This window comes from Dendropsophus ebraccatus, chromosome 14 (genome assembly GCF_027789765.1).
Source record: "Dendropsophus ebraccatus isolate aDenEbr1 chromosome 14, aDenEbr1.pat, whole genome shotgun sequence".
NCBI lineage: Eukaryota > Metazoa > Chordata > Amphibia > Anura > Hylidae > Dendropsophus > Dendropsophus ebraccatus.
This window is the reverse complement of record NC_091467.1, coordinates 6,409,924-6,431,650: the sequence shown is the minus strand read 5'-3', so window position 1 is coordinate 6,431,650 and position 21,727 is coordinate 6,409,924. Positions and strand designations below refer to the sequence as shown.

General features: G+C 54.5%; 1 protein-coding gene across 4 annotated transcripts in view; it reads right to left on the bottom strand.

Annotated features, from left to right (window-relative positions):
- ARHGAP27 (Rho GTPase activating protein 27) overlaps positions 1 to 21,727 on the bottom strand; it is a 51,940-nt gene that overhangs the window by 8,258 nt on the left and 21,955 nt on the right. For 3 of the 4 annotated variants that reach the window (XM_069953406.1, XM_069953408.1, XM_069953410.1), the window contains 10 exons: positions 17,775 to 18,203; positions 14,287 to 14,478; positions 12,340 to 12,420; positions 10,453 to 10,563; positions 9,923 to 9,996; positions 8,264 to 8,351; positions 3,781 to 3,882; positions 2,034 to 2,141; positions 1,191 to 1,284; positions 991 to 1,092 (listed from right to left, as the gene is read on the bottom strand). In XM_069953406.1, the coding sequence (XP_069809507.1) occupies positions 991 to 1,092; positions 1,191 to 1,284; positions 2,034 to 2,141; positions 3,781 to 3,882; positions 8,264 to 8,351; positions 9,923 to 9,996; positions 10,453 to 10,563; positions 12,340 to 12,420; positions 14,287 to 14,478; positions 17,775 to 18,203 (1,381 nt within the window). The remainder of the gene's footprint in view (positions 1 to 990; positions 1,093 to 1,190; positions 1,285 to 2,033; positions 2,142 to 3,780; positions 3,883 to 8,263; positions 8,352 to 9,922; positions 9,997 to 10,452; positions 10,564 to 12,339; positions 12,421 to 14,286; positions 14,479 to 17,774; positions 18,204 to 21,727) is intronic. The other variant, XM_069953409.1, reaches the window with a different exon arrangement.

The window sequence follows — 21,727 nt, the reverse complement described above, 5'->3', positions numbered from 1 at the left end:
CGGGTGGGTCGGGAGAGGTGTAGGGATGTGGTGGGAGAAGGGAGAGGTGCAGGGATGTGGTGGGGGTCTGGAGAGGTGGAGGCCAGGGGGATGTGGTCGGGATCGGGAGAGGTGCGGGGGATGTGGTCGGGGTCGGGAGAGGTGTGGGGTATGTGGTGGGGGAAGGGAGAGGTGCAGGGATGTGGTGGGGGGAAGGGAGAGGTGCGGGGACGTGGTGGGGGGGATCGGGAGAGGTGCGGGGACGTGGTGGAGGGGATCGGGAGAGGTGCGGGGATGTGGTGGGGGGGTCGGGAGAGGTGCGGGGATGTGGTGGGGGAGAGGTGCAGGGATGTGGTGGGGGGAGAGGTGCGGGGATGTGGTGGTGTGGGGTCGGGAGAGGTCCGGGGATGTGGTGGTGGGGGGTCGGGAGAGGTGCGGGGATGTGGCGGGGGGGTCGGGAGAGGTGCGGGGATGTGGTGGGGGGGATCGGGAGAGGTGCGGGGATGTGGTGGGGGGAGAGGTGCAGGGATGTGGTGGGGGGGATCGGAAGAGGTGCGGGGATGTGGGGGGTGAGTCGGGAGAGGTGCGGGGATGTGGTGGTGGGGGGTGGGGAGAGGTGCGGGGATGTGGCGGGGGGTTGGGTAGAGGTGCTGGGATGTGGTGGGGGGGTCGGGAGAGGTGCGGGGATGTGGTGGGGGGAGAGGTGCGGGGATGTGGTGGGGGGAGAGGTGCGGGTATGTGGTGGTGGGAGAGGTGCGGGGATGTAACGGGTGGGTCGGGAGAGGTGCGGGGATGTGGTGGGGGGGATGTGGTGGGGGGGATGGGGAGTGGTTCGGGGGATCGGGAGAGGTGCGGGGATGTGGCGGGGGGGTCGGGAGAGGTGCGGGGATGTGGTGCATGGTTGTGGTGGGGGGTCAGGAGAGGTGCGGTGATGTGCTGGGGGGGTTGGGGGAGGTGCATGGGGGGGGGGGGGGTCGGGAGAGATGGAGGTCAGGGGGCAGCTCTTCTTACCACGAATGTAGCCTTTGTCTCGGAGGGACTGTAGCGTTGGCCTTCTCTGCAGGAACTTCTTCAGCTTGGCCCTCACGTTGCGGTCACTGTCAGAGTTCTGTCCTGTACATACACATCAGATTATCAGGACAGATGTCAGGAGCCATTGTGATGCCCTCATCCCTGCCCACCCCAGAGGGGGCATCGTGCAACTAGCTCACCAGGATTCTTCTTTTCATCCTTCAGACCCAACTTCTCTGTGGAGCCAAATTCACTCAGGGACTCGGTCTCATTTTCTGAGGTGTAATCTGAGGACTGGAGAAAAGTTACAGGGTGAGAAGTGGGGGACAAGTGAGCCATCCGGTGCCACGTTCTGGTATAAACATCTGGTGCCACGTTCTGGTATAGGCATCTGGTGCCACATTCTGGTATAGGAATCAGGTGCCACGTTCTGGTGTAGGAATCAGGTGCCACGTTCTGGTGTTGGCATCAGGTGCCTTGTTCTGGTACAGGCATCTGGTGCAACGTTCTGGTACAGGCATCTGGTGCAACGTTCTAGTATAGGCAACATGTGCCACATTCTGGTATAGGCACCAGGTGCCACGTTCTGGTATAGGCACCAGGTGCCACGATATAGTATAGGCGTCAGGTGCCACATTCTGGTATAGGCATCCGGTGCCACATTCTGGTATAGGCATCCGGTGCCACGATATAGTATAGGCATCCGGTGCCACGATATAGTATAGGCATCCGGTGCCATGGTATGGTATGATAACGGTGGCAGTAGGCTCTGGCTTTGCCAGAGAGAGCTTGTAGGGCCACATATCCCAACAAGCCAGGGCGACACATAGGGATAAAGAGGACTGCCGCCCCGCTGACCTATGATGGGCGCTATTTCACAGTAAGGGAACACAGCCATGGTAGGGACAGGACAGAGGGCACAACCCCCTGGTGATGGACAAGTCACTGTCACCATCCAACACAATCTAATTCCATGGCTTGCCACCATACATTGTACTGGTGATGCCCTTACCACCTCATGGCAGGCAGGGTCCGACACTTACCACATGGGTGTTCTTGCCAATACTTTTGCTTATCGATGCAAACCAGTCTTTGGTGATGGCCTCAGAGTCATGGTGGATCAGATACTCGCACCCGTCTCGTGTTTTCAGCTGAAGAAGCAAAACCAGCACGTCAGCCCATAGACAACAACATAAAACATGTTCAGACTGGAGCACAGCAATGGGTGAGGGCCACAGGGGGCGGTACTGACACCCAAGACCCCGCCAACCTCAGCATGGAGGGCCACAGGAGGCGGTGCTGACACCCAAGACCCCGCCAACCTCAGCATAGAGGGCCACAGGGGGCGGTACTGACACCCAAGACCCCGCCAACCTCAGCATAAAGGGCCACAGGGGGGCGGTACTGACACCCAAGACCCCGCCAACCTGAGCATGGAGGGCCACAGGGGGCAGTGCTGACACCCAAAACCCTGCCAACCTCAGCATGGAGGGCCACAGGGGGCAGTGCTGACACCCAAGACCCCGCCAACCTCAGCATAGAGGGCCACAGGGGGAGGTACTGACACCCAAGACCCCGCCAACCTCAGCATGGAGGGCCACAGGGAGCGGAACTGACACCCAAGACCCCGTCAACCTCAGCATGGAGGGCCACAGGGGGGCGGTACTGACACCCAAGACCCCGCCAACCTCAGCATGGAGGGCCACAGGGGGCGGTGCTGACACCCAAGACCCCGCCAACCTCAGCATGGAGGGCCACAGGGGGCGGTGCTGACACCCAAGACCCTGCCAACCTCAGCATGGAGGGCCACAGGGGGCGGTGCTGACACCCAAGACCCCGCCAACCTCAGCATGGAGGGCCACAGGGGGCGGTGCTGACACCCAAGACCCCGCCAACCTCAGCATAGAGGGCCACAGGGGGCGGTACTGACACCCAAGACCCCGCCAACCTGAGCATGAATGGGCCACAGGGGGCAGTGCTGACACCCAAGACCCCACTAACCTGAGTATGGAGGGCCACAGGGGACGGTGCTGACACCCAAGACCCCGCCAACCTCAGCATGGAGGGCCACAGGGGGCAGTGCTGACACCCAAGACCCCGCCAACCTCAGCATGGAGGGCCACAGGGGGCGGTGCTGACACCCAAGACCCCGCCAACCTCAGCATAGAGGGCCACAGGGGGCGGTACTGACACCCAAGACCCCGCCAACCTGAGCATGAAGGGGCCACAGGGGGCAGTGCTGACACCCAAGACCCCGCCAACCTCAGCATGGAGGGCCACAGGGGGCAGTGCTGACACCCAAGACCCCGCTAACCTCAGCATGGAGGGCCACAGGGGGCAGTGCTGACACCCAAGACCCCGCTAACCTCAGCATGGAGGGCCACAGGGAGCGGAACTGACACCCAAGATTCTGTCAACCTCAGCATGGAGGGCCACAGGGGGCGGTGCTGACACCCAAGACCCCGCCAACCTCAGCATGGAGGGCCACAGGGAGCGGAACTGACACCCAAGACCCCGTCAACCTCAGCATGGAGGGCCACAGGGAGCGGAACTGACACCCAAAACCCTGCCAACCTCAGCATGGAGGGCCACAGGGGGCGGTGCTGACACCCAAGACCCCGCCAACCTCAGCATGGAGGGCCACAGGGGGCGGTGCTGACACCCAAGACCCCGCCAACCTCAGCATGGAGGGCCACAGGGGGCGGTGCTGACACCCCCAAAACCCTGTCAATATACAGAATACGGAAGGGGGAATATACCGGGTAGAGGACACACTGACGTTGCTCTTACCTCCATGACGTGCTTTTTGCTAGATTTGTCCTTGGTGGCCCAGCTGAGTGTCGCCCCCTGCAGTCTGACCGTGTGCTCCGGGACGGTCAGCAGAGATTGCTTCTGAAAAGGGAGAAAAAAAGCCAAGAAATATAATGAGGTGCGGAGGGAAGAGCAGAGGGGTCCGCACCATTACCACCACCATATAGCAGCCTATACTGCCCCCTCCAGAAATACCAGCGCCAGAATCCTCATCTCCCCCAGAACCCCATCACCTGCCCCCCAATAATCTGCATCACTCCAGTATAACCTACACCCCCTCTATACCCCATGTCTCCCCTTCCTCTATAATACATGCCCCCCCCTCTATACTCCATGTCTCCCCTCTCTCTATACCCCATGTCTCCCCCCCCCTCTATACTCCATGTCTCCCCCCCCCTCTATACCCCATGTCTCCCCTCTCTCTATACCCCATGTCTCCCCCCCCCTCTATACCCCATGTCTCCCCTCTCTCTATACTCCATGTCTCCCCCCCTCTATATGCAAAACAGGAGTCCGTGGAGCCTCGGTTGCGAGTCTCAAAACACGGGATAGCCAGATATCTCTAGCCTGTTGCCACGGGGTGCCTCCATGATAGGGAGAGCACCACAATTGCACCACATTTGCTACTGCTCCCCCCCTCTATACCCCATGTCTCTCCCCCCTCTATACCCCATGTCTCTCCCCCCTCTATACCCCATGTCTCCCCCCCCCCTCTATACCCCATGTCTCCCCTCTCTCTATACCCCATGTCTCCCCTACTCTATACCCCATGTCTCCCCCCCCCCTCTATACCCCATGTCTCCCCTCTCTCTATACCCCATGTCTCCCCCCCCCTCTATACCCCATGTCTCCCCTCTCTCTATACCCCATGTCTCCCCTACTCTATAACCCATGTCTCCCCCCCCTCTATACCCCATGTCTCCCCTCTCTCTATACCTCACGTCTCCCCTCTCTCTATACCCCATGTCTCCCCTCTCTCTATACCCCATGTCTCCCCCCCTCTATACCCCATGTCTCCCCTCTCTCTATACCCCATGTCTCCCCTCTCTCTATACCCCATGTCTCCCCTCTCTCTATACCCCATGTCTCCCCTCTCTCTATACCCCATGTCTCCCCTCTCTCTATACCCCATGTCTCCCCTCTCTCTATACCCCATGTCTCCCCTCTCTCTATACCTCACGTCTCCCCTCTCTCTATACCCCATGTCTCCCCTCTCTCTATACCCCATGTCTCCCCCCCTCTATACCCCATGTCTCCCCTCTCTCTATACCCCATGTCTCCCCTCTCTCTATACCCCATGTCTCCCCTCTCTCTATACCCCATGTCTCCCCTCTCTCTATACCCCATGTCACCCCCCCTCTATACCCCATGTCTCCCCTCTCTCTATACCCCATGTTTCCCCTCTCTCTATACCCCATGTCTCCCCTCTCTCTATACCCCATGTCTCCCCTCTCTCTATAATCTGTCTCCCCTACTCTATAACCCATGTCTCCCCTCTCTCTATACCCCATGTCTCCCCTCTCTCTATACCCCATGTCTCCCCTACTCTATAACCCATGTCTCCCCCCCCTATACCTCACGTCTCCCCTCTCTCTATACCTCACGTCTCCCCTCTCTCTATACCCCATGTCTCTCCTCTCTCTATAACCCATGTCTCCCCCCCCTATACCCCACGTCTCCCCCCCATCTATACCCCACGTCTCCCCCCTCTATACTCCATGTCTCCCCTCTCTCTATACCCCATGTCTCCCCTCTCTCTATACCCCATGTCTCCCCTCTTTTTATACCCCATGTCTCCCCCCTCTATACCCCATGTCTCCCCTCTCTCTATACCCCATGTCTCCCCCCTCTATACCCCATATCTCCCCTCTCTCTATACCCCATGTCTCCCCCCTCTATACCCCATGTCTCCCCTACTCTATAACCCATGTCTCCCCTCTCTCTATACCCCATGTCTCCCCCCTCTATACCCCATGTCTCCCCTCTCTCTATACCCCATGTCTCCCCCCCTCTATACCCCATATCTCCCCTCTCTCTATACCCCATGTCTCCCCTCTCTCTATACCCCATGTCTCCCCTCTCTCTATACCCCATGTCTCCCCTCTCTATACCCCATGTCTCCCCTACTCTATACCCCATGTCTCCCCTCTCTCTATACCCTATGTCTCCCCTACTCTATAACCCATGTCTCCCCTCTCTCTATACCCCATGTCTCCCCCCCTCTATACCCCATGTCTCCCCCCCCTCTATACCCCATGTCTCCCCCCCTCTATACCCCATGTCTCCCCCCCCTCTATACCCCATGTCTCCCCCCCCCTATACCCCATGTCTCCCCTCCCTCTATACCCCATGTCTCCCCTCTCTCTATAATCTGTCTCCCCTACTCTATAACCCATGTCTCCCCTCTCTCTATAATCTGTCTCCCCTCTCTCTATACCCCATGTCTCCCCCCTCTCTATACCCCATGTCTCCCCCCCTCTATACCCCATGTCTCCCCTCTCTCTATAACCCATATTTCCACCCCCTATACCTCACGTCTCCCCTCTCTCTATACCCCATGTCTCCCCCTCTCTCTATACCCCATGTCTCCCCCCCCCTCTATACCCATGTCTCCCCTCTCTCTATAACCCATGTCTCCCCCCCCTATACCCCACGTCTCCCCCCTCTCTATACCTCACGTCTCCCCTCTCTCTATACCCCATGTTTCCCCTCTCTCTATACCCCATGTCTCCCCTCTCTCTATACCCCATGTCTCCCCTACTCTATAACCCATGTCTCCCCCCCTCTATACCCCATGTCTCCCCCCCTCTATACCCCATGTCTCCCCCCCCTCTATACCCCATGTCTCCCCCCCCTATACCCCATGTCTCCCCTCCCTCTATACCCCATGTCTCCCCTCTCTCTATAATCTGTCTCCCCTACTCTATAACCCATGTCTCCCCTCTCTCTATAATCTGTCTCCCCTCTCTCTATACCCCATGTCTCCCCCCCCTCTATACCCCATGTCTCCCCCCCTCTATACCCCATGTCTCCCCTCTCTCTATAACCCATATTTCCACCCCCTATACCTCACGTCTCCCCTCTCTCTATACCCCATGTCTCCCCCTCTCTCTATACCCCATGTCTCCCCCCCCTCTATACCCCATGTCTCCCCTCTCTCTATAACCCATGTCTCCCCCCCCCTATACCCCACGTCTCCCCCCTCTCTATACCTCACGTCTCCCCTCTCTCTATACCCCATGTTTCCCCTCTCTCTATACCCCATGTCTCCCCTCTCTCTATACCCCATGTCTCCCCCTCTCTCTATACCCCATGTCTCCCCCCCCTCTATACCCCATGTCTCCCCTCTCTCTATAACCCATGTCTCCCCCCCCCTATACCCCACGTCTCCCCCCTCTCTATACCTCACGTCTCCCCTCTCTCTATACCCCATGTCTCCCCTCTCTCTATACCCCATGTCTCCCCTACTCTATAACCCATGTCTCCCCCCCTCTATACCCCATGTCTCCCCTCTCTCTATACCCCATGTCTCCCCCCCTCTATACCCCATGTCTCCCCTCTCTCTATACCCCATGTCTCCCCTCTCTCTATACCCCATGTCTCCCCCCCCCTCTATACCCCATGTCTCCCCTCTCTCTATACCCCATGTCTCCCCTCTCTCTATACCCCATGTCTCCCCCCCTCTATACCCCATGTCTCCCCTCTCTCTATACCCCATGTCTCCCCTCTCTCTATACCCCATGTCTCCCCTACTCTATAACCCATGTCTCCCCCCCCCCCTATACCTCACGTCTCCCCTCTCTCTATACCCCATGTCTCCCCTCTCTATACCCCATGTCTCCCCCCCCTATACCCCATGTCTCCCTCCCCTCTATACCCCATGTCTCCCCTACTCTATAACCCATGTCTCCCCTCTCTCTATACCCCATGTCTCCCCTCTCTCTATACCCCATGTCTCCCCTCTCTCTATAATCTGTCTCCCCTCTCTCTATACCCCATGTCTCCCCCCCCCCTCTATACCCCATGTCTCCCCTACTCTATACCCCATGTCTCCCCTACTCTATACCCCATGTCTCCCCCCCCCTCTATACCCCATGTCTCCCCTCTCTCTATAACCCATGTCTCCCCTCTCTCTATACCCCATGTCTCCCCTCTCTCTATACCCCATGTCTCCCCCCCTCTATACCCCATGTCTCCCCTCTCTATACCCCATGTCTCCCCTACTCTATACCCCATGTCTCCCCTCTCTCTATACCCCATGTCTCCCCTCTCTCTATAACCCATGTCTCCCCTCTCTCTATACCCCATGTCTCCCCTCTCTCTATACCCCATGTCTCCCCCCCTCTATACCCCATGTCTCCCCCCCCTCTATACCCCATGTCTCCCCTACTCTATACCCCATGTCTCCCCTCTCTCTATACCTCACGTCTCCCCTCTCTCTATAATCTGTCTCCCCTCTCACCAGGCTGTTGGATGACAGGTTTTTCGTGTCCTTGAAGAATGTCAGGATTCCCCCTTCCAGCACCGTCCAGGACGAGCTCCAGTTCTTTCTGCTCAAATAGAAAATTGATGGTGGTTGTAGTGATAGTGTTAGTGGTATTGGCAGTGTTAGTGGTGATGGTGGTTGTAGTAGTAGTGATAGTGTTAGTGGTGATGGTGGTTGTAGTGAGTGTTAGTGGTGATGGTGGTTGTAGTGATAGTGTTAGTGGTATTGGCAGTGTTAGTGGTGATGGTGGTTGTAGTAGTAGTGATAGTGTTAGTGGTGATGGTGGTTGTAGTAGTAGTGAAAGTGTTAGTGGTATTGGTAGTGTAAGTGGTGATGATATTGACAGGGTTAGTGGTAGCAGTGGTGGTGCTAGTGATAGTGTTGGTGGTGGTAGCAGTGGTGGTAGTGATAGTGGTGACAGTAGCAGAGGTGATAGCGACTTGCACCCTGACATCCCCACTAGGTGGGACCCTCGTATCCTGACATCCCCACTAGGTGGGACCCTCGTATCCTGACATCATCCTCAAGTGGGACCCTCGTATCCTGACATCATCCTCAAGTGGGACCCTCGTATCCTGACATCATCCTCAAGTGGGACCCTCGTATCCTGACATCACCCCTAGGTAGAACTTTCACATCCTGACACCCCCCAGGTTGGACCTCGCATACTGTCTATTAGCTTGCTACAGGCTCCCCTCTTCATCCACTGCTGGTCTTAGCTTCTTCATAAGGTTCTGTTCACACCCACTGGAGTTTAATTGTGTGGACGACAAGGAAATGACTAATTATTGGAATGAGATGATGCCTGTGTGACCTTGGCTTGTGCAGTTCTATGCGGATTATAGTGAACCTGTCCCAAGGGTTTCTAGTATCTCTCTGCCTCACTCTTCTTGTCGCTGTTCCTTGCTGTTTGGGCATTTCTGGCCTCCTCTGCTTGATATCTGGGGTTGCTGAGGACTCATCTGTTTCAGCAAGGGATGGTGTATAGTCTAGGGCTGTCACAGGGACAGTGAGGATCAGCGCCTGCGGTTTTATTAGTGATTCTCAGGAATGAGGTGAACATTACAGCTCTGTATTGTGTTACAGGTTTCGTTTGCTTTGGATTTGCCCTGACCTTTCATTGGCAAGCTTTATCTGCAACATTGTAGCTTCTTTGTAATGCTGGGAAGGTTAATCACAGTGAGTTTATCAGCAATCTGACCTCAGAATAACCCTCCCAGCATTACAAAGACGCTACAATGTTGCAGATACAGCCAGCCAGGGACTTGCTTACATCTGCTGTCTCAGAAGGGAGAGGGGAGGAGGGGGAGACAGAGAGAAAAGCTCACACACAGATTTTTGTGTCTTGAGCAGAAAGCAGCAGCTGAGAACTGGGGGAAGGAGACTGAATAGATAATAACATGTATGGAAGGAATTGTTAGGCTCACCATGGGCAGCAACATATCAGAAGTTATGTTTGAGTGGAATACCCCTTTAAGGAAAGGCAACTAGCATAGGTGAGGTCCAGTTCTGCCATCTAGCCACTAGCTAGTGCGGCATTACAAACCTACACAGGGAAGGGTCCAGCATAGTTGTGCCTCCACTCATTCTACACCAGTCACCAGGTCAGGAGAGCATTGTGCCGCCGCCACTCACCGCAATCTCTTGCCATTTTCGGCCATCTTGGTCTTGTGCAGGACTCCTGCCTTCTCCAGGCCTTTTGTCTGCAACTATAAAGAGAACAGATATCTAAGATCAGAAGCCAAAGCCCCCAGAGTCCCATCCTGTGCACCTACTGTGTCTCCAGGATATCTCTATATATTATTAATGGACCCCAGGCCTCTCCTGACATGTACCCAAGCTCGGTGATGTGTTCAAACCATGTGGCGGCCATCGTTGCTGTCTGTAGCATGGCCCAGAGCCGGGGGCGTCTCTCTCCTTGTGTAGCAGCAGAGGCAGATGCTGTGCAGTGCTACGTCTTTTAGGTCAGGGACCCACTTCAACATGGTGGCCGTGGACTGGCACGTGGCTTATACAGTCTGATCACTAGGTGTACTAACAGGGTGGAACGACGTATAACACATGGATCCTGGATCTGCCAGGATAGCTGCGGGTGTGAACAGGGCTTTACCAGACCGGACTGCAGAGATGTGTACGGAGCGGCAGGATGAGCCCTGGGGTCTTACCTCCGTCTCTTTCTGCAGGGAGATGGCTGTAAAATTATTCTGCCACCCGGAGAAGACATTGCTGTTCTGATCAAGGTTATTGGTCTCACTCTGTAGTTCTGAGGGTCTGAGCTGAGAGGGGAAGGAGAGGAAGCCAAATAGTCATAACCGATATCAATAACCTCAGGATGACGGGGGATGTGGGGAGTGGGACCCAGGGATGAAGGGGGGATGTGGGGAGCGGGACCCAGGAATGAAGGGGGGATGTGGGGAGCGGGACCCAGGAATGAAGGGGGGATGTGGGGAGCGGGACCCAGGAATGAAGGGGGGATGTGGGGAGCGGGACCCAGGAATGAAGGGGGGATGTGGGGAGTGGGACCCAGGGATGAAGGGGGGATGTGGGGAGCGGGACCCAGGAATGAAGGGGGGATGTGGGGAGCGGGACCCAGGAATGAAGGGGGGATGTGGGGAGCGGGACCCAGGAATGAAGGGGGGATGTGGGGAGCGGGACCCAGGCATGAAGGGGGGATGTGGGGAGCGGGACCCAGGAATGAAGGGGGGATGTGGGGAGCGGGACCCAGGAATGAAGGGGGGATGTGGGGAGCGGGACCCAGGAATGAAGGGGGGATGTGGGGAGCGGGACCCAGGAATGAAGGGGGGATGTGGGGAGCGGGACCCAGGGATGAAGGGGGGATTTGGGGAGCGGGACCCAGGGATGAAGGGGGGGATGTGAGGAGCGGGACCCAGGGATGAAGGGGGGATGTGGGGAGCGGGACCCAGGGAATATGGGGGGAAGTGGGGAGCGGGACCCAGGGAATATGGGGGGATGTGAGGAGCGGGACCCAGGGAATATGGGGGGATGTGGGGAGCAGGACCCAGGGAATATGGGGGGATGTGGGGAGCAGGACCCAGGGAATATGGGGGGATGTGGGGAGCGGGACCCAGGGAATATGGGGGGATGTGAGGAGCGGGATCCAGGGACTATAGGGGGATTTGGGGAGCGGGACCCAGGGAATATGGGGGGATGTGAGGAGCGGGACCCAGGGAATATGGGGGGATTTGGGGAGCGGGACCCAGGGATGAAGGGGGGATGTGGGGAGCGGGACCCAGGGACTATGGGGGGATGTGGGGAGCGGGACACAAGGAATATGGGGGGATGTGAGGAGCGGGACCCAGGGAATATGGGGGGATGTGAGGAGCAGGACCCAGGGAATATGGGGGGATGTGGGGAGCGGGACCCAGGGAATATGGGGGGATGTGAGGAGCGGGATCCAAGGAATATGGGGGGATGTGAGGAGCAGGACCCAGGGAATATGGGGGGATGTGGGGAGCGGGACCCAGGGAATATGGGGGGATTTGGGGAGCGGGACCCAGGGAATATGGGGGATGTGAGGAGCGGGACCCAGGGAATATGGGGGGATGTGAGGAGCGGGACCCAGGGAATATGGGGGGATGTGAGGAGCAGGACCCCGGGAAATATGGGGGGATGTGAGGAGCGGGATCCAAGGAATATGGGGGATGTGAGGAGCGGGACCCAGGGACTAAGGGGGGATGTGAGGAGCGGGACCCAGGGGTGATGGGGGATGTGAGGAGCGGGACCCAGGGACTAAGGGGGGATGTGAGGAGCGGGACCCAGGGGTGATGGGGGATGTGAGGAGCGGGACCAAGGGACTAAGGGGGGATGTGAGGAGCGGGACCCAGGGGTGATGGGGGATGTGGGGAGCGGGACCAAGAGACTAAGGGGGGATGTGAGGAGCGGGACCCAAAAGTGATGGGGGGGATGTGAGGAGGGACAACAGGGAATCTTGGGAGTGGAACCAAAGAACTATGGGAGGATTCATGGAGGAGGACCCAGGGATGGGGGGGCTACAAGCTGTGTAGATGGGGGTGACGGTATTGCTCACTGACCTGCGGCAGCTTCCACTGTGAGTTGGAGCCATCTGGTGTGTAAAAGTAAGTCTTTCCGTACTGGTCCTCAGACTGCAGCCACTGCAAGGAGACGGTGTAATGTTTAGGGGCTTCTCATACAGTCCCATCAGGTGAAGGCCTGATCCAACCACCAGAAGTGATGGCTGAAGTCTCGGCAGCATTGTCAGCAGTGCTGAGGAGGCCAGAACAAGCCTTAGGGCCCCATTACACGGAGCGATAATCTGCCCAATCTGGCCGATTCATCTTATTATCGCTCTTTGTAATAAAGACAATGATCAGTCGATGACAACAATTGGCCACCAGGCACGCAACACTACGTGTAATAGTGACACATGGCTACATGTAATAGTGACACATGGCTACGTGTAATAGTGACACATGGCTACATGTAATAGTGACACATGGCTACGTGTAATAGTGACACATGGCTACGTGTAATAGTGACACATGGCTACGTGTAATAGTGATACAGGGCTACGTGTAATAGTGATACATGGCTACGTGTAATAGTGACACATGGCTACGTGTAATAGTGATACATGGCTACGTGTAATAGTGATACAGGGCTACGTGTAATAGTGACACATGGGTACGTGTAATAGTGATACATGGCTACGTGTAATAGTGACACATGGCTACGTGTAATAGTGACACATGGCTACGTGTAATAGTGATACATGGCTACGGGTAATAGTGATACATGGCTACGTGTAATAGTGATACAAGGCTACGTACAATAGTGATACATGGCTACGTGTAATAGTGATACATGGCTACGTGTAATAGTGACACATGGCTACGTGTAATAGTGACACATGGCTACGTGTAATAGTGATACATGGCTACGGGTAATAGTGATACATGGCTACGTGTAATAGTGATACATGGCTACGTGTAATAGTGATACAAGGCTACGTGTAATAGTGATACATGGCTACGTGTAATAGTGACACATGGCTACGTGTAATAGTGACACATGGCTACGTGTAATAGTGATACAAGGCTCTGTGTAATAGTGACACATGGCTACGTGTAATAGTGATACATGGCTACGTGTAATAGTGACAGATGGCTCCGTGTAATAGTGACACATGGCTACGTGTAATAGTGATATGCGGCACTGTGTAATAGTGATACATGGCTACATGTAATAGTGACACATGGCTACATGTAATAGTGATACATGGCTATGTGTAATAGTGACACACGGCTCTGTGTAATAGTGACACATGGCTCCGTGTAATAGTGATACATGGCTACGTGTAATAGTGATATGCGGCACTGTGTAATAGTGACACATGGCTACCTGGAATAGTGACACATGGCTCTGTGTAATAGTGATACATGGCTACGTGTAATAGTGATATGCGGCACTGTGTAATAGTGATACATGGCTACGTGTAATAGTGATATGCGGCACTGTGTAATAGTGACACATGGCTACCTGGAATAGTGACACATGGCTCTGTGTAATAGTGATACATGGCTACGTGTAATAGTGATATGCGGCACTGTGTAATAGTGACACATGGCTCCGTGTAATAGTGATACATGGCTACGTGTAATAGTGACACATGGCTCTGTGTAATAGTGACACATGGCTACGTGTAATAGTGACACATGGCTACGTGTAATAGTGACACATGGCTACGTGTAATAGTGACACACGGCTACATGTAATAGTGACACACGGCTCTGTGTAATAGTGACACACGGCTCTGTGTAATAGTGACACACGGCTCTGTGTAATAGTGACACATGGCTACGTGTAATAGTGATATGCGGCACTGTGTAATAGTGATACATGGCTACGTGTAATAGCGTTGCACAGATCGGTGCTCGTGTACTACAGTGATCGGCCGTGTAATACCTGCCATAGTCTGGGCCCTACACACTGATCGGCAGACCGCTGGACCTGGTACTCACCGTTTCACCACTGTAGTTGTTGATATATAGTTTCTGACCATCCTTGACCTGACAGGACCAGCCTGAGAACTGACCATTTGTTGGGACCTGCTGGGGGGGAGGGGGGATATAATGTCCATCGTAATCGGCCTCAGGGTAAACGTCTATGTTGTCCGGAGAATATTCAGGGTAGTCGGCTTCTGGAGTCGGAGGCTGTGAACACAAAAGAAGACAATCATCTACTTTCCTGGGTCCATGCTGGCATATTATGGAGGGTGGTGGGGTCCTGTGCGGGGTGTTACTGTGATAGGGTGAGATATTATACAGGGTGGCGGGGTCCTGTGCGGGGTGTTACTGTGATAGGGTGAGATATTATACAGGGTGGCGGGGTCCTGTGCGGGGTGTTACTGTGATAGGGAGCAGATATTACAGAGGGTGGCAGGGGTCCTGTGCGGGGTGTTACTGTGATAGGGAGCAGATATTACAGAGGGTGGCAGGGGTCCTGTGCGGGGTGTTACTGTGATAGGGAGCAGATATTACAGAGGGTGGCAGGGGTCCTGTGTGGGGTGTTACTGTGATAGGGTGAGATATTACAGAGGGTGGCGGGGTCCTGTGCGGGGTGTTACTGTGATAGGGAGCAGATATTACAGAGGGTGGCGGGGTCCTGTGCGGGGTGTTACTGTGATAGGGTGAGATATTACAGAGGGTGGCGGGGTCCTGTGTGGGGTGTTACTGTGATAGGGAGCAGATATTACAGAGGGTGGCGGGGGTCCTGTGCGGGGTGTTACTGTGATAGGGAGCAGATATTACAGAGGGTGGCGGGGGTCCTGTGCAGGGTGTTACTGTGATAGGGAGCAGATATTACAGAGGGTGGCAGGGATCCTGTGCGGGGTGTTACTGTGATAGGGAGCAGATATTACAGAGGGTGGCGGGGGTCCTGTGCGGGGTGTTACTGTGATAGGGAGCAGATATTACAGAGGGTGGCAGGGGTCCTGTGCGGGGTGTTACTGTGATAGGGAGCAGATATTACAGAGGGTGGCAGGGTCCTGTGCGGGGTGTTACTGTGATAGGGAGCAGATATTACAGAGGGTGGCGGGGGTCCTGTGCGGGGTGTTACTGTGATAGGGAGCAGATATTACAGAGGGTGGCGGGGGTCCTGTGCGGGGTGTTACTGTGATAGGGAGCAGATATTACAGAGGGTGGCGGGGTCCTGTGCGGGGTGTTACTGTGATAGGGAGCAGATATTACAGAGGGTGGCGGGGTCCTGTGCGGGGTGTTACTGTGATAGGGAGCAGATATTACAGAGGGTGGCGGGATCCTGTGTGGGGTGTTACTGTGATAGGGTGAGATATTACAGAGGGTGGCGGGGTCCTGTGTGGGGTGTTACTGTGATAGGGAGCAGATATTACAGAGGGTGGCGGGGGTCCTGTGCAGGGTGTTACTGTGATAGGGAGCAGATATTACAGAGGGTGGCGGGGTCCTGTGCGGGGTGTTACTGTGATAGGGAGCAGATATTACAGAGGGTGGCGGGGGTCCTGTGCGGGGTGTTACTGTGATAGGGAGCAGATATTACAGAGGGTGGCGGGGTCCTGTGCGGGGTGTTACTGTGATAGGGAGCAGATATTACAGAGGGTGGCGGGGGTCCTGTGCGGGGTGTTACTGTGATAGGGAGCAGATATTACAGAGGGTGGCGGGGGTCCTGTGCAGGGTGTTACTTTGCTGTGGACCCCTCTGTAGACACTGACAGATTCTGGAACATTCTCTAATGATGTTACTGCTTCAAGGATTCCCAGGGACTTTGAGCACTGATCTGAGGTTCCCCAGGAAAACACCAACAAGACACAAAGTGATTTCCTGCACATTGAGGACTCACATAGCAGTGAAGATGTCTACACCAAAGGCTCGCACCAGGCAAGACTCATAGACAACGTTACCCGCCATTACCTCAAACTTATCTGAGGTATTAAAGGGATTGCATCACCCTTCTCAGCTCCCCGTCGCCCTCGTTCCAGGCTCCCCGTCGCCCTCGTTCCCGGCTCCACGTCGCCCTCGTTCCCGGCTCCACGTCGCCCTCGTTCCAGGCTCCCCGTCGCCCTCGTTCCAGGCTCCCCGTCGCCCTCGTTCCAGGCTCCCCGACGCCCTCGTTCCAGGCTCCCCGCAGCCCTCGTTCCAGGCTCCCCGTCGCCCTCGTTCCAGGCTCCCCGTCGCCCTCGTTCCAGGCTCCCCGACGCCCTCGTTTCAGGCTCCCCGTCGCCCTCGTTCCAGGCTCCCCGTCGCCCTCGTTCCAGGCTCCCCGTCGCCCTCGTTCCAGGCTCCCCGACGCCCTCGTTCCAGGCTCCCCGCAGCCCTCGTTCCAGGCTCCCCGCCGCCCTCGTTCCAGGCTCCCCGTAGCCCTCGTTTCAGGCTCCCCGTCGCCCTCGTTCTAGGCTCCCCGTCGCCCTCGTTCCAGGCTCCCCGTAGCCCTTGTTCCAGGCTCCCCATCGCCCTTGTTCTCTGCTTGTGTGCAGTGTTGCAGCGCAGTTCCATTAAAATGAATGGAGCTGAGTTGTAATGCCACACACAACCTGAGGATAGGGTTGGTGCTATTTTCAGAGAGAGGCAGCTATGTCTTTTTAATCCTGAATAACCTCTTTAAAGGGAATGTGTCACCTAGTCTTTCCTTTACTGATTAGAGTCTGATACTAAAATGTGTTCTTTGATTCTAATCAGTTTCTATTTTCTGACTATTTGTACATTGTTATGGGGGCAGCCATCTTGCCTGGGGTGTTCTTAAAGGGGTTATGCAGCGCTACAAAAACATGGCCACTTTTTCCCCTCTCTTGTCTCCAGATTGAGTGGGGTTTAAAACTCAGTTCCATTGAAGTAAATGGAGCTTAATTGCAAACCATACCTGAACTGGAGACAAGAGAGGTGGAAAAGTGGCCATGTTTTTGTAGCCCTGGATAACCCCTTTAATAGCATTTAGTGACATGCTTTACAGCAAGACTTATGGACATAGACGGACTTTGTTCCCTTGAGATGAATGTGAGACATTACTGAGCGCGCTCTGTGAAGAGGTCATTCCACAGGGAGCTGCTATTGTCTCCTCTATCTACTGGTGTCACATGATGCTGCAATGTTGTACAGATCACTTTCCAGCGGCTTTCTCTTATCACCACAGGCACAAAAGGAAGTCTCAGCTTAGTTTTACCCCCCCCCCCCCATTCCCCCGTGATGAGAATGAGAACTGCAAGATATCAAATTTGGAAAAATGTCACCAAAAATTCTTAAAAAATCTGTTTACCATAAAAACATTATTTATGATTTTCTGATGACACATTCCCTTTAAGGGTTCCCTGGGAGTGGAAAGTATCTTTTAAGGCTATCCTTCAGGTAATATGGTTGGAAATTATCACCATGTAGGGAATGGTTTTAGAATCAGTTTGCTGAATGGGCCATAATCAGACGGAAGCAATGCCCCCAGCAGGCTGGTACTTGTGGTGCACCAGGGGCTACACGCATGCACTAACCCTTCTGTCCACTGATCCATAAGGGGTAAACATTGGCTTCACTCCTGGCGGATGCGGCTCGCTCTCTGGAGGAGGGTCCCAGGAGGTCTCTCCCGTCACTGAATTGTAAAAGTAGTACTGCCCGCTAGATTCATCAAGGTGTTTCTCCCACTCCGCTTCTCCAGGCAGAGGGCTCAGGGAGGATAGAGAGATGGGCGACTGAAGTGTCTCCTCCGCTTGGTCAAAAGGACAGTCCCAGGTGGTCTCTCCAGTAACAGCGTTGTAGTAAAAGAGCTGCCCACTCCCCTTATCCGTGTGGGTCTCCCAGTCCTCTATGGCACTGCTGATGGAGTAGCGCTGCTGAGAGGAACTTCTTTGTCTCTGTCTGTCTCTATGAAAGTCTTCCAAGTTAGCATAAATGGCAGAAGGAGAGTCCTCTTCAGTCACCACCTACAATAGAACAGGGAGCAGTGAGTGCATGTCAGCCTGGGCAGTGCTGGCAGTACTGATGATGTCTGATCAGTAAGAACATATTTCCTGTATACAACATATTCCTACATGAACAAAACTGGGCAGCTGGACACAAGGTCCTATGTATGTCAATGCAATGTACCAGACATCTACATCTTCAATTGTCTTGTCAGGAGCCATTAGTTGGCTAATTCCCTGGGCTGCCAGTACTCACTCTCTCTCCACTGCCATGTGTGTTTCGTGACACTTCATTGCTCATTAACATTTCTGTTTTGTCACTGCATCCTACAATTCTTTCCCTATGTGTCACTCCCTGCCCTGCATGAATAATTTCCATCAACCATAAAAAACAAAGGCGGGAAAAGCCATGAGAGCATGAGGAGTCATCTGGGAGGAATAGAGGCCTAACCAGACAGAGGAGACATCTGGGAGAAGAAGCCTCACCAGACAGAGGAGACATCAGGGAGGAACAGAAGCCTCACCACACAGAGGAGACATCAGGGGGAAAAGAGGCCTAACCAGACAGAGGAGACATATGGGAAGAAAATATGCCTAACCAGACAGAGGAGACATCAGGGGGGAAAAGAGGCCTAACCAGACAGAGAAGACATATGGAAGAAGAAGCCTCATTCTGCAGAGGAGATATCAGGGAGGAAAAGAGGCCTAACCAGACAGAGGAGACATCTGGGAGGAATAGAAGCCTAACCAGACAGAGGAGACATCAGGGAGGAGAAGCCGCCTCACCAGACAGGGGAGACATCTGGGAGGAATAGAAGCCTCACCAAACAGAGGAGACATCGGGGAGGAAAAGAATCCTACTCAGACAGTGGAGACATCAGGGAGGAATAGAAGCCTCACCAAACAGAGGAGACATCAGGGAGGAAAAGAAGCATCACCAAACAGAGGAGACATTAGGGAGGAGAAGAAGCCTCACCAGAGGAGACATCAGGGAGAAGGAGAAACCTCACCAGACAGAGCAGATATCTGAAAGGAGAAGAAGCCTCACCAGACGGAGAAGACATCCGGGAGGAGAAGAATCCTCACTAGACAGAGGAGACATCAGGGAGAAGAAGCCTAACCAGACAGAGGAGACATTAGAGAGGAGAAGAATCCTCACCAGACAGAGGAGACATCAGGGAGAAGAAGCCTCACCATACAGAGGAGACATCAGGAAGAAGAAGCCTCACCAGACAGAGGAGACATCAGGAAGAAGAAGCCTCACCAGACAGAGGAGACATCAGGGAGAAGAAGCCTCACCAGACAGAGGAGTCATCAGGGTGGAGAAGCCTCACCAGACAGGGGAGACATCAGGGAGAAGAAGCCTCACCAGACAGAGGAGACATCAGGGGGGAAAGAGGCCTAACCAGACAGAGGAGACATCAGGGAGGAGAAGCCTCACCAGACAGAGGAGACATCAGGGGGGAAAAGAGGCCTAACCAGACAGAGGAGACATCAGGGAGGAGAAGCCTCACCAGACAGAGGAGACATCAGGGAGAAGAAGCCTCACCATACAGAGGAGACATCAGGAAGAAGAAGCCTCACCAGACAGAGGAGACATCAGGAAGAAGAAGCCTCACCAGACAGAGGAGACATCAGGGAGAAGAAGCCTCACCAGACAGAGGAGACATCAGGGTGGAGAAGCCTCACCAGACAGAGGAGACATCAGGGAGGGGAAGAATCCTCACCAGACAGAGGAGACATCAGGGAGAAGAAGCCTCACCAGACAGAGGAGACATCAGGGGGGAAAAGAGGCCTAACCAGACAGAGGAGACATCAGGGAGGAGAAGCCTCACCAGACAGAGGAGACATCAGGGAGAAGAAGCCTCACCAGACAGAGGAGACATCAGGGAGAAGAAGCCTAACCAGACAGAGGAGACATCAGGGAGAAGAAGCCTAACCAGACAGAGGAGACATCAGGGAGAAGAAGCCTCACCAGACAGAGGAGACATCAGGGAGGAAAAGAAGCATCACCAAACAGAGGAGACATTAGGGAGGAGAAGAAGCCTCACCAGAGGAGACATCAGGGAGAAGGAGAAACCTCACCAGACAGAGCAGATATCTGAAAGGAGAAGAAGCCTCACCAGACGGAGAAGACATCAGGGAGGAGAAGAATCCTCACTAGACAGAGGAGACATCAGGGAGAAGAAGCCTAACCAGACAGAGGAGACATTAGAGAGGAGAAGAATCCTCACCAGACAGAGGAGACATCAGGGAGAAGAAGCCTCAACAGACAGAGGAGACATCAGGAAGAAGAAGCCTCACCAGACAGAGGAGACATCAGGGTGGAGAAGCCTCACCAGACAGAGGAGACATCAGGGGGGAAAAGAGGCCTAACCAGACAGAGGAGACATCAGAGAGGAGAAGAATCCTCACCAGACAGAGGAGACATCAGGGAGGGGAAGAATCCTCACCAGACAAAGGAGACATCAGGGAGAAGAAGCCTCACCAGACAGAGGAGACATCAGGGGGGGAAAGAGGCCTAACCAGACAGAGGAGACATCAGGGAGGAGAAGCCTCACCAGACAGAGGAGACATCAGGGAGAAGAAGCCTCATCAGACAGAGGAGACATCAGAGAGGAGAAGAATCCTCACCAGACAGAGGAGACATCAGGGAGGGGAAGAATCCTCACCAGACAAAGGAGACATCAGGGAGAAGAAGCCTCACCAGACAGAGGAGACATCAGGGGGGGAAAGAGGCCTAACCAGACAGAGGAGACATCAGGGAGGAGAAGCCTCACCAGACAGAGGAGACATCAGGGAGGAGAAGCCTCACCAGACAGAGGAGACATCAGGGAGGAGAAGCCTCACCAGACAGAGGAGACATCAGGGAGAAGAAGCCTCATCAGACAGAGGAGACATCAGGGAGGAGAAGAATCCTCACCAGATAGAGGAGACATTGTGGAAGAGAAGGAGCTTCACCAGAGGAGACGCAAGTGTATTCTCATGGGTGTGTGTGTGTATATATACTGCTTTATATGCCCTGTGTATGTGGATATGTGACAACGATTGGGCAGCTGTTAACTATGACATATATTCTACTAACTGCTACAATATCTGTAAGGAAACCCCCCAATGATACGCAAGATCTTAATGTTGGAGGATGGAGCCTGGCTCTGATGGACTGGGGGCTTGAAGCCTTTTGGCTGTTATTTAACTAAACTGTAGACAGACCGCACTATAAGCCACATGCTGCCTTCCTGTGTATATAGGCAGGATATATGTAATAGAGGAACTACGAGGCCTCATACTGCAATCAACATGCAGCCCCCTAAGTTCTACAGAGGTTCCTATATGCCTCCCCCAACATGGCAGCATCTATGAGGAAAAGGACCACCAGTCCTAGAGACACCAGTGTGGGAGACACATCCTTGTGAACTGCAAAGACTGGTCGCTTGTGAAATTAACAACTTCTCACTAATGTTTCCTGTTGAAAGCCACAAGTTTACAAAAGCTCCAGCCAACATAGAAATAAGACGTTACCTAAAGCTGCCTCCTTACAGTCC